The 13,420-nt window shown below is 44.4% G+C and overlaps 1 protein-coding gene across 4 annotated transcripts in view; it reads left to right on the forward strand.

The window, feature by feature from the left end:
• Positions 1 to 2,501: 2,501 nt before the first annotated feature.
• TANGO6 (transport and golgi organization 6 homolog) overlaps positions 2,502 to 13,420 on the forward strand; it is a 268,545-nt gene continuing 257,626 nt past the window's right edge. For 3 of the 4 annotated variants that reach the window (XR_004438955.1, XM_033218804.1, XM_033218803.1), the window contains exon 1: positions 2,502 to 2,674. Coding sequence is in view for 3 of the 4 variants with exons in the window: in XM_033218804.1 (XP_033074695.1) it covers positions 2,578 to 2,674 (97 nt within the window). In the remaining variant the exon portion in view is untranslated. The remainder of the gene's footprint in view (positions 2,675 to 13,420) is intronic. The other variant, XM_033218802.1, reaches the window with a different exon arrangement.

The following is a 13,420-nucleotide window of genomic DNA, read 5'->3' on the forward strand; positions in this document are numbered from 1 at the left end:
GATCTGCCTGCCTCAGCCTCCCAAAGTGCTGGTATTACAGGAGTGAGCCACCACGCATGGCCTTTTTTTTTTTTTTTGAGACAGGGTCTCACTTGGTCAGGCTGGAGTGTAGTGGTACAATCATGACTCACTGCGGTCTCAACCTCCTGGGCTCAGGGGATCCTCCCTCCTCAGCTTCCCAAGTAGCTGGACCACAGGCATGTAGCACCAGGCCTTGCTAATTTTTGTATTTATTTTATAGAGACAGGGTCTCACTATGTTGCCTAGCCTGGTGTCAAACTCCTGGGCAAAAGCAATCCTCCCACCTCAGCCTCCCAAAGTGGTGGGATTACAGGCATGAGCCACCACACCTGGCCCACACTCTGGATTCTGAGGCCCTGGAATTCCCTGCCCAACCATCCCAGGCCTTCTTCTAGGGCTTTGCAGGACTCTTCCCTGGGTCTGCCCTCTGGGCAGTGCACTGTGCTCCCCATCTGTAGTGTTTTTTTTTTTTTGAGACAGAGTCTCGCGTTGTCACCAGGCTGGAGTGTAATGGTGCAATCTCGGTTCACTGCAACCTTCACCTCCTGGGTTCAAGCGATTCTCCTGCCTCAGCCTCCTGAGTAGCTGGAACTATAGGCATACACTACTATGCCCAGCTACTTTTTGTATTTTTAGTAGAGATGGGGTTTCACCATGTTGGCCAGGATGGTCTCGATCTTTTGACCTCCTGATCTGGCCACCTTGGCCTCCTCAAGTGCTGGGATTATAGGCGTGAGCCACTGCGCCCGGCCCCCATTTGCAGTTCTAGACCCAGAGGGGCCAATTGGTAGCTGCTTTGTGGAAGGGATGGGGTGTGGGGTGTGAACAGAACCTGAATGTGCAGGGCTGTCGGTGCCCACATGTCTAAGTGCCCAGCCTTCATGGTGCAGGATGGAGATGCTGGTGAGAAGAAAAATGGGTCAGGCCAGAGGTGGGAGCTGGCTCCCCTTCTCCACTGTGAAGCTCTGAGACAATCTGAGAATTCTGAATTCCAACTTGATAGAATTTTCAAGGTAGGAGGATAGAAAATATTTTATTTACCAGGCTCTTTGCTTGATTTCTAACACTGAAATATTTCAACTGATGGTATGAGGGCCTCTACTTGTATTTTTGAATCAAACCCCTCAAGCTTTTCCCACACAATGCTTTACCCCATCTCACTAAATGTTTAACATCTCAAAATACTCTTAAAATTTTTTATTTCCCAAATGAACCTGTGCCCATACACAATGTAGGAAGCATTGTCTAATGACAAAGACTGGAAAGGAATACACAGAATAAAAAGAGCATGGTGGCAATTTTGTAGGTCATTTATTTCCCATTCAAAAATATTTTTAAGGCCAGACTCAGTGGCTCACGCCTGTAATTTCAGTACTTTGGAAGGTCAAAGTGGACAAATTGCTTGAGCCCAGGAGTTCAAGACCAGCCTGGGCGAAGTGGTGGTTCACGCCACTGAACTCCAGCCTAGGCAACAGAGCGAGACCCCGTCTCAAAAAATAAAAATAATGGTCCTGCCCTCAAAAACATTGTCCTGTGTCTGCAGCATGACTTTCAGACAACACGGTTTTTCAATGTCCCACCAGGATTTATGTAGGTGAAAACCTGTTTCTGATTATCTGAATCTCAAATCCATTCTGTTTCACATACAAAAACAGTTTAGGGGAGGGCATGGTTTTGATAGACACTGAATTTTCAAGGAATGCAACAATCATGAAAACAGAAGAAAGATCGAACTTTTACTGGAAACTTCACCAAGTTCACTAAAAAAACAAAAATCATATTACCTATAGCAACATTTGTAGCTTTACATTCACAATGGATGTATATGCGTGTGTACGTCTGTACTTAGGTTATTTATTTATTTTTTTTTGAGATGGAGTCTTGCTGTGTCACCCAGGCTGGAGTGCGGTGGTGCGATCTCGGCTCACTGCAACCTCCGCCTCCCAGGTTCAAGCGAATCTCCTGCCTCAGCCTCCCGAGTAGCTGGGACTACAGGCGCCCGCCACCACCTGGCTAATTTTTCTAAGTTTAGTAGAGACAGGGTTTCACCATATTGGACAGGCTGGTCTCAAACTCCTGACCTTGTGATCTGCCCACCTCGGCCTACCAAAGTGCTGGGATTACAGGTGTGAGCCACCGCGCCCAGCCTGAATATTGTTTTTCCTTATCCATGTTTCACTGTAAGCAGATGTAAGCATCTGTCTGCTTCATTATGTCTGCCAGTGTTGAGTACCTAAGTATTTTCATATTGAAATATAGATTAATGATAAATTACTTCTCTCTTCCTTATTTACATAGCGGTTAATCATATTGAGCTTCTGAAATTGTGCGCGTGGGCAGACTGTGTTAGCCATTTTTGGGTTCCCTCCTACCCCCCGGACTAAGTGAGGACGGAAAAAAAAATGAAGGGGGCGTTCCCGACCGGTTTGGCCCCGCCCCACCTTGCGGACCCCGCCCCATAGTGTGCCCGGCGCCTTCTGCCACACTCAACATGGCGGCGGCGGCGCCCTGCCGAGGCGCCTGAGCGGGTCGGGAGCGTCGCGTGACACTCCAGTCATGGCGGCCCCGGGACAGACCGTGGGCAGCGGGGCTCAGGAGACATGCAGTCTGGATCGGATTTTGGAGGCACTGAAGCTGCTGCTGAGCCCGGGAGGTGAGAGGACGCATCTCGGCGCTGGGCTATACAAGGGACTCTTAGGGCCGCCGGGCTTCCGGGGCTGCCCTGCCTCCCGCAGCGTGCGCCCCTTAGGCCCGCCCGGGGACCCTCCGCCCGCTGCTGGGGTCTTTGAGCATTGTCTCTGCCCGTCCTCATTACATCCTTGAGGAAACCGAGGCTTAAGGAGGGCGCGGGATCCGTTGACTGCTGATATTAGCCAACATCTCTTGAGCACTTGCCTTGTGCTGAGCTCTGTCAGGCGCCGCCGTTATTTCATTCAGTCCTTACTGCAGCGCTCTTGGGAAGGGGATCTGGACACAGCTCCAGAGAGGGTAGGACGCCCGCGACGTAGAATGTGAGGTCCTAGCCGCGTGAGGGCGCAGGGGCCAGCGTGAACACGAGATTTGTACGAAATTCCAAGAAGTCCAGAAATCGGAAGCAGTGACGTTTGAAATGGGTTTGGGGAGAGTATTTAGGGGTTTCCAGTCGCTTTTAATCTCTGTGGTGCGTGGACAGTTTCTTCCCAATCTAAAATCTGAAGGGACATTGGGAGTGGTTGAAGCTGCACTATTTTTACGACTGAGAACACCCAAGACTCACTGAAGAAATTAAGTCACCTGTCCAAGATCACGTGGTCAAATTAGGGGCAGAACACGGTCCAAATTAGGGGCAGAACACGGTCCTAGGCCGGAGATCTACTGAACCCCCTTCTCAGAATCAGACAAATTATTCAGTATAGAGGCTCTGATGTTATCTGGAGCTTTTGGAAAGGAGATAGAGCTCTACTTATCATTGGGGTGTATATTTGGGGGAAGGGATGGGACGGGATCTGTACAATTAGCAAGGGCACATGAAAGGCCAAAGGGGATCACTTCCCAGTCTCAGATTTTATATTCAACACTGCAAAAACTTCCGCAAACATTACACCACACCAGCAGGGAGTGAACACAAGTTATTAATATTAGTAAATGAGTGCCTACTAAGTATCAGTCCCCACAGTAGGCTGTTTACATATACATCATTTAATCCTCATGACGATCCCCTGGGATCGGTACTACTTGTATTCCATTTTTATGGATGAAGGAACCAAGGTTCAGGTACGTTGGAAATTGCCCAGTGTCAGACTAGTAAGTGGCAGAATTTGAATTTAGGTTATTTCCACTAAAAATATGGTAAATATACTACATTGTCTCAATTAAGAGTCAGACTGCAAAATAGAATTTTAAGTTGCTAATTGAGAGGTCATTTGTCTTGCAACTGCAACTCTTTTTTTTTTTTAGACGAATTCTTGCTCTGTTGCCCAGGCTGGAGTGCAGTGGCACAATCTCGGCTCACTGCAACCTCCGCCTCCCAGGTTCAAGCGATTCTCCTGCCTCAGCCTCCCAAGTAGTGGGGATTACAGGTGCACACCACCATGCCCAGCTAATTTTTGTCTTTTTAGTAGAGATGGAGTTTTGCCATGTTGACCAGGCTGGTCTCGAACTCCTGACCTCAAGTGATCTGCCTGCCTTGGCCTCCCAAAATGCTGGGATTACAGGCCTGAGCCACTACACCTGGCCTACAACTCTCTATTATATGACTGAGAACAAGTTTAAATAAGCAAAAATCCTGGAAGTAATCATCTGTCATGAAACACGTATATTATGCTTCATTTATAGAAGACTTTCTTTTTTTTTTTTTGTTGAGACGGAGTCTCGCTCTGTCGCCCAGGCTGGAGTGCAGTGGCCGGATCTCAGCTCACTGCAAGCTCCGCCTCCCGGGTTGACGCCATTCTCTCGCCTCAGCCTCCCGAGTAGCTGGGACTACAGGCGCCCGCCATCTCGCCCGGCTAATTTTTTATATTTTTTTAGTAGAGACGGGGTTTCACCGTGTTCGCCAGGATGGTCTCGATCTCCTGACCTCGTGATTCGCCCGTCTCGGCCTCCCAAAGTGCTGGGATTACAGGCTTGAGCCACCGCGCCCGGCCTATAGAAGACTTTCTAATCTCTATGAGTATGTGGTGGAGTACACATATATGTACTCATTTAATTTACAGAAATTCAAACATTCCTATTTGAAAAGGAATTAGTGTGTAAAATTATATTATTTTGTAGATGTAGTCTGTTGTATATTATATGAATCTGTCTACTATTTTATCATATTAGCTGCTTAGGGAATTTAAAAATATCTGTAGTGGCTGGGTGAGGTGGGTCATACCTATAATCCCAGCACTTTGGGAGGCTGAGGCAGGATCCCAGGAGTTTGAGACCAGACTGGGCAACATAGTGATACTTTGTCTCTACAAAAAATTTAAAAATTAGGCCGGGCGCGGTGGCTCAAGCCTGTAATCCCAGCACTTTGGGAGGCCGAGACGGGCAGATCACGAGGTCAGGAGATCGAGACCATCCTGGCTAATACGGTGAAACCCTGTCTCTACTTAAAAATACAAAAAACTAGCCGGGCGGCGAGGCGGGCGCCTGTAGTCCCAGCTACTCGGGAGGCTGAGGCAGGAGAATGGCGTAAACCCGGGAGGCGGAGCTTGCAGTGAGCTGAGATCCGGCCACTGCACTCCAGCCTGGGTGGCAGAGCAAGACTTCGTCTCAAAAAAAAAAAAAAAAAAAAAAAAATTTAAAAATTGGCCATGCATGGTAGGTACTACACACCTGTGGTCCCAGCTACTGGGGAGGCTGAGATGGGAGGATTGCTTGAGCCTGAGAGGTCCAAGTCTAGGCTACAGTGAGCCAAGATTACACTAGTGCACTGTAGCCTGGGTGACAGAGTAAGACCCTGTTTTTTTGTTTTGTTTTTTTTGGGGTTTTTTTTTTTTTTTGAGACAGAGTTTCACTCCATCACCCAGGCTGGAGTGCAGTGGCATGATCTTGACTCACTGGAACCCCCACCTCCCGGGTTCAAGCAATTCTCATGCCTCAGCCTCCCTTGTAGCTGGGACCACAGGCACCCACCACCATGCTCAGCTAATTTTTGTACTTTTTTTTTTGAGATGGAATTTCGCTCTTGTTGCCCGGGCTGGAGTGCAGTGGCGCAATCTCGGCTCACTGCAATCTCCGCCTCCTGGGTTCAAGTGATTCTCCTACCTAAGCCTCCCGAGTTGCTGGGATTACAGGAATGCACCACCACGCTTGGCTAATTTTTTGTACTTTTAGTAGAGACGGGGTTTCACCATGTTGGCCAGGCTGGTCTTGAACTCCTGACCTCAGGTGATCTGCCTGCCTTGACCTCCCAGAGTACTGGGATTAGGGTTACAGGCGTGAGCCACCATGCCCAACCAAGAAGTCAGCTGGATTTTCATATCTGCTTCTCCAGTGTGTCATGATAGGTTGTTTTGACTGAAGTATGTGAAGAAAACCTAGACTCACATAGATATGTAGTTGGAAAAGGGAGGAGAGTTCAATCATCTTTTCAGATAATTATGTACATTCTTTTCTTTCTTTCTTTTTTTTTTTTTAGATGGAGTGTTGCTCTGTCGCCCAGGCTGGAGTGCAGTGGTACAATCTCAGCTCACTGCAACCTCTGCCTCCCGAGTAATTGGGACAACAGGCATGTGCCACCATGCCTGGGTAATTTTTTTTTTTTTTTTAGTACAGACAGGTTTCACCATATTGGCTAGGCTAGTCTCGAACTCCTGACTTTGTAATCCTCCCGCCTTGGCCTCCCAAAGTGCTGGGATTACAGGTGTGAGCCACCATGTCCGGCCTTCCTTTATACAATTCTAAAACTCAACAAGATAATCTCTGCATGAATTGTGTGGGGAAAAAAGTGAAGAGAAACTCAACAAGAGGCAATATCTTTTTTTTTTTTTTTTTGTGATGGAGTTTCTCCCTTGTTGCCCAGGATGGAATGCAATGGCGCAATCTCGGCCCACTGCCACCTCCACCTCCTGGGTTCAAGCGATTCTCCTGCCTCAGCCTCCCGAGTAGCTGGGATTACAGACATGCGCCACCATGCCCAGCTAATTTTGTATTTTTAGTAGAGATGGGGTTTCTCCACGTTGGTCAGGCTGGTCTCAAACTCCTGACTTCAAGTGATCTGCCTGCCTCGGCCTGCCAAAGTGCTGGGATTACAGGCGTGAGCCACCTCGCCTGGCCAAGAGGTAATATCTTAAAGATTTGTTGCAGTATGAAATCAGAACTCATATCAATAAGCCTTTCATACTCAGTACACGCTTGAGAATGTAAAAGGCACATCATGACCTAGTATTATTATGAAATGGTTTTGACCTTGCAGACCCCCTGAGAGGGTCTTGGGAACCCCCTGGCAAAGCAAGCCAGGTCCCCATAGCGTACTAACTGCTGCTTTATGGAAATGCCTCCATTTATTTCCAAGTAGATGTTATTTTCATCACCAGTAGAGGGCAGAGAAGATTACTTCATTAAAGGGGCTCTGGAAAAACTTCACTAAGAGCTTTTGTTTTACTTTCTTTGTGTTCTATGTTTGGGTTCAAAGATCTTATGTCACAGGAAGTCAGTTAGAGGTTGGTTAGTGATCTTAATGGTTAGGGGCAACAAGAGGGAAATAACACTCATTTCCATTTGAGGTATACATTAGCCAAAGGAACCAGATATTCATGCCAATGAGTCAGAACACTTGCCCTGGAAAGGCTTAGAAGAATATAGAAGGCTGAGCGCGGTAGCTCACACCTGTAATCCCTGGACTTTGGGAGGCCGTGGCGTGAGGTCAGGAGTTTGAGACCAGCCTGGCCAACATGGCGAAACCCCGTCTCTACTAAAAATAAAAAAATTATGGCCGGGCACGGTATCTTATGCCTGTAATCTCAGCACTTTGGGAGGCCGAGGCTGGTGGATCACGAGGTCAGGAGTTTGAGACCAGCCTGGCCAAGATGGTAAAACCCCGTCTCTACTAAAAATACAAAAATTAGCCGGGCGCAGTGGCAGGACCCTGTAATCCCAGCTACTCGGGAGTCTGAGGCAGGAGAATTGCTTGAACCCGGGAGGTGGAGATTTCAGTGAGCCGAGATCATGCCACTACACTCTAGCCTGGGTGACAGAGCAAGCCTCCATCTCAAAAAAAAATTAGCTGGGCATGGTGGCACGCGCCGGTAGTCCCAGCTACTTGAGAGGCTGAGGCAGGAGAATTGCTTGAACCCAGAAGGTCAAGGTTGCAGTAAGCTGAGATCCCACCACTGCACTCCAGCCTGGGTGACAGAGCAAGACTCCATCTCAAAAAAAGAAAAAACGATTGCAAATTTCTTACTCTTCTGTTCTTATTATTTTTAAAGGATATTATTGTTTCTCTCTCTCTCTTTCTCTCTGTTTCCTCTCTCTCTTTTAAATAGAGACAGGGTCTCCCTATGTTGCCCAGCCTGGAGTACAGTGGCTATTCACAGATGTGATCATAGTAGACTGCAGCCTCAAACTTCTGGGCTCAGGTGATGCTTCTGCCTCAGCCTCCCAGCTAGCTGGGACTACAGGGATATCACTGTGCCAGCTTTCCTTTTATTCTTTTTTTAAAATAGGAGTAGTTAATGTTTACTATAGCAAAGATTTTTTAAATATGGAGAAACCAAAAGAAGAAAATTAAAATTACCTTAATCTCACTACCCAGAGGGTACTACTATTAGCAATTCAGAAAATACTGTTTTTCCTTTTTACAATAATGATCTCATATGCCACATACTGTTTTATAACCCTAAAATAACTTTTAGTGCAGAGACAATACATATTTATTGTAAAAAAAAAAATTAAAACTATAATTAGGTAAAAAGGAAAATCCCACCTCTAGCCCTATCACCCAGAGATCATCACTATCAAAACCTCGAGGTATTAAAACTTTGAGACCCTTTTCTGTGCGTATAAACATGAATATATTGTAATATAGTTAGTATCATTCTGTTCCTTTATTGACCAAATTTCAGAATAATAAATTAGTGTCTTAGCAACCTCCAAAGGTAACCAATGAAGTGACCTTTTTTCTTGCATTGTGAATCATAGATTTTATGTATTTGATATTTCAATTATTGTATTCCTTGTTCATAACAATCAAATTTCCCATTTTTGGCCTGTGGGAACCATTTCTGATTGGCTCTTGGGCTTCTTGACATGACCATGGTAGTCTTTGATTGCCTCCTTGCTCTCCAGCAGAAGATATCCCAGGCTCATCTGAGGTATTTCCTGCCCCATTTTTGAAAACAACTCTCTCTAAGGAAAAGTGGTATTTAGAAACCACAGTGTGGACACAGGATATTCATTGCTATTGAAATTATGGGCCGGGCGCAGTGGCTAACATCTATAATCCCAGCACTTTGGGAGGCCGAGGTGGGTGGATCACTTGAGATCAGGAGTTCGAGACCAGCTCGACCAACATGGCGAAACCCTGTCTCTACTAAAAATACAAAAATTATCCAAGCGCTATGGTGGGTGCCTGTAATCCCAGCTATTCAGGAGGCTGAGGCAGGAGAATTGCTTAAGCCCAGGAGGCAGAGGTGGCAGTGAACTGAGACTGTGCCACTACACTCCAGCCTGGGTGACAAATTGAGACCCCATCTCAAAAAAAAAGGAAAGTATCATTGGCTGGATGTGCTGGCTGGCACCTGTAATCCCACCACTTTGGGAGGCTGAAATGGGCAGATTGCTTGAGCCCAGGAGTTCAAAACCAGCCTAGGCTACATAGTAAAACACTGTCTCTACAGAAAATACAGAAATTAAAAAAAAAATACAGAAATTAGCTGGGCATGGTGGCACATGCTTTGTAGTCCCCGCTACTTTGGAGGCTAAGATAGGAGGATTAGCTGAGCCCAGGAGTTTGAGGGTGCAATGAACTATGATTATACCACTGTACCCTAGCCTGAGTGACAGAGTGAGACCCTGTCTCAAAAAAAAAAAAAAGAAAAGGAAAAAGAAATTGTCATTGCTTTCAGACTTTTTGAAGGATTAGAGCTAGGAAATATGTGGATTTTTAGAAAATGAAAATAAATCTTGAGTTCTTACCAGTATTTCCAATTGAAATGAAACATAATGGATTTTTTTATTTTATAATTTTTTTCTAACATTTCATTATGAAAATTTATAATTATGAAGCTGACAGACAAGTTGAAGAACATTTATAGTGAAGATACCATGACCTTCATTCTACAGTTATAATTTTACTGTAATTGCTTGATCACATATGTGTCTGTCTAGCTGGGTTTTGTTTGTTTGTTTGTTTTTGAGACAGATTCTTGCTCTGCTGTCCAGGTTGGAGTGCAGTGGCTCAATCTCGGCTAACCATAACCTCTGCCTCCCAGGTTCAAGCGATTCTCCAGCCTCAGCCTCCCAAGTAGCTGGGACTACAGGCGTGTGCCACCAAACTTGGCTAATTTTTGTATTTTTAGTAGAGATGGGGTTTCACTATATTGGCCAGTCTGGTCTCAAACTCCTGACCTTGTGATCTGCCCACCTCGGCCTCCCAAAGTGTTGGGATTACAGGTGTGAGCTACTGCATCCAGCCTCTAGCTGTTCTTTTATCCTACATTTTACATTTTTATATTTATATTTCCTTTATCTGAGAATATTGGTTCCTAATGAAATTAATGTATTATATATGTACATATATATACCCATACATATATAAATATATAATCACATTATATAAAATGTATAATCACACAATACATACTCATACATGTCTATAATCTTTTCAAAGAACAAATCCAACGTCACCACTACAAACCCACTGTTTAAGGGGTTTTTGTTTAGTTGATTTTTGTTCTCAGGATATACAAAATTCTTTATTTCAAGTCTCTTAAAATAATTTTCTGTGTGGTTACACTGCTAACTTAATATAGAGTAGGAGTCAGTAAACTTTTTCTCTGAAGGACCACATAGTAAATATTTTGAGCTTTGCGGCGCATATGGTCTCTGTTGTAACTACTCAGCTCTGTCACTGTATCTCAAAAGCAGCCATAGACTATATGTAAATGGGCATAACTGTGTTCCAGTAAAGCCTTATTCATGAAAACAGTTGGTGGGCCAGATTTGGACTGCAGATCATAGTTTGGTGACCTTTGACAGAGAGCACAGAAATTGGTTCATTGGTTCATTTGTTTGTTTTTGATTTTTAGAAATTGTTTTGCATTTTTTTGATTTAATTTTTTTTAACTATGAAAAACATCTGTTGGGTTCTAAAACTAATAAAATTAGATACAGTTATCCATGTTTCCTCCTCTGCTCTCTCCCTTTCTCTGTAGATGACTTATTTTAATTAGTTTTAAATTTATTCTTAAATTGCTTCTTTTTTGAAAAGACATGCAAATAATCTATGGTTTCATATTCGCTCCCATTTTTACACAAAAGGTAGCATACTATATATTTTTTTCTGCATCTTTTAATTTTTATTTTATTTTATTTTTATTTTTTTAAACGGAGTCTCGCTCTGTCGCCCAGGCTGGAGTGCAGTGGTACGATCTCTGCTCACTGCAAGCTCCGCCTCCCGGGTTCACGACATTCTCCTGCCTCAGCCACCCATGCAGCTGGAACTACAGGCGCCTGCCACCTCGCCCGGCTAATTTTTTTGTATTACTAGTAGAGACGGGGTTTCACTGTGTTAGCCAGGATGGTCTGGATCTCCTGACCTCGTCATCCACCTGCCTCGGCCTCCCAAATTGCTGGGATTACAGGCGTGAGCCACTGTGCCCGGCCGTTAATTTTTATTTTAATTTAATTTTAATTTTTATTTTTGAGACGGAGTCTCACTTTGTCGCCCAGGCTGGAGTGCAGTGGTGCAATCTCGGCTCACTGCAACCTCTGCCTCCCAGGTTCAAGCGATTCTCCTTCCTCAGTCTCCCAAGTAGCTGGGATTACAGGCGCGCACCACCACCCCTGGCTAATTTTTTGTATTTTCAGTAGAGACGGGGGTTTCACCATGTTGGTCAGGCTAGCCTCGAACTCCTGACCTCGAACTCCTGATCCGTTCACCTCGGCCTCCCAAAGTGCTGGGATTACAGGCCTGAGCCACTACACCTGGCCTGCATCTTACTTTTTAAACTTAGTGTCTTAGCGACTGCTACACAGTGGTACATATAAATCTTCCGTTTTCGCTTTTATAGCTGCATAGTTTATTCAGCCAGTTCTCTACTAGTGGACATTTGGGTTGTTTTCAAGTCTTTTGCCCATTTAAGAAGTACTGCAGCCAGGTGCGGTGGCTCAAGCCTGTAATCCCAGCACTTTGGGAGGCCGAGACGGGCGGATCACAAGGTCAGGAGATCGAGACCATCCTGGCTAACATGGTGAAACCCCGTCTCTACTAAAAAATACAAAAAACTAGCCGGGCATAGTGGCGGGCGCCTGTAGTCCCAGCTACTCGGGAGGCTGAGGCAGGAGAATGGCGTAAACCCGGGAGGCGGAGCTTGCAGTGAGCAGAGATCACGCCACTGCACTCCAGCCTGGGCGACAGAGCCAGACTCCGTCTCAAAAAAAAAAAAAAAAAAAAAAAAAAAATAAGAAGTACTGCAATGAATAGTCTTGTAAATATGTCATTTTTCATTGTTTGCCTGTGTATCTATAAGTTAGATTCCTAAAAGTGGGATTGCTGGGCCACAGGGAAATGCCTGTGTAATTTTGCTAGATATTGCCAAATTTCTCTCCTTGGGGATGTACCATTTTAGTTCCTACCAACAATGTATGAGTGTGTGTTTCCTCACAGACTTGCTACAGAATGTGTTATAAAACTTTTGGATTTTAGCCAGTTCGATAGATGGAAAGTGATATTTCAGTGTAACTTTAACTTACTTTTCTCTTATTATGAGCAAGATTGATCATATGTTCATGTTTAAGGGCCATTTGCATTTCTTTTTCTATAAGCTGTCTGTATCTTTTGCTCATGTAGTGTTTTGTACTCTTTGTTCACATTAGAATATATTATGAACATGTCATTAAATAATGTTCAACATCATTTAATGGCTACAAAATATTCCATTGTTTATTCATTCAATAACAATTTATTAAACAGCTTTTACTTGGCAGGCTTTTTTCCAGGCAAAGAGAATACAGCAGTGAACAAAACAAATCAATACCCCTGTTTTCTATGTGCTTTGTTTCTAGCTGATAGAAAGACAATACACAATAAACAAAATAAGTACTTCACATACATATAGTATGTTAGATACAATTAGACCATAATTTACTCAACAGACACCTGTTATGGGACATGCATTTCTAATTTTACACTATTATAAATCATGCAGTATTGGATATAGTTATTATCAATTACATTTTGATTCCTTCTAATTTGTTTCTTAGAAGGTATATTAGCTTTAGTTTTGAGGTCTGTTGCTTGTATTTATATTTTCGAAAAAAAAGTTTTTGGTTTATTTGACCTGGCTGCATGTCCATATATATTTTCAAATTTTTATTATGGTTTTCTAAACAAAGAGAAAAGCTGATGGCCAAGTGCAGTAGCTCATGCCTGTAATCCCAACACTTTGGGGAGGCTGAGGCGGGAGGATTGCTTGAGCCCAGGAGATCAAGACCAGCCTGGGCAACATAGTGAGACCCCCACATCTCTACAAAAGATGAAAAAATTAGGAAGATAGGGTGGTATGCAACTGTGGTCCCAGCTACTCGAGAGGCTGAGATGGGAGGACTGCTTGAGCCCAAGAATCAAAGCTACAGTGAATTGTGATTGTGTCACTGCACCCTAGCCTGGGTGACAGAGCGAGACCCCCGTCTCAAAAGAAAGAAAGAAAAGTTGAAAGAATATGGCAAACACCCTTATACACATCATTTAGATTCCACAATTCACATTTTTTAA

Source organism: Trachypithecus francoisi, unplaced genomic scaffold, assembly GCF_009764315.1.
Source record: "Trachypithecus francoisi isolate TF-2019V2 unplaced genomic scaffold, Tfra_2.0 Lachesis_group10, whole genome shotgun sequence".
In the NCBI taxonomy this organism is placed as follows: Eukaryota; Metazoa; Chordata; class Mammalia; order Primates; family Cercopithecidae; genus Trachypithecus; species Trachypithecus francoisi.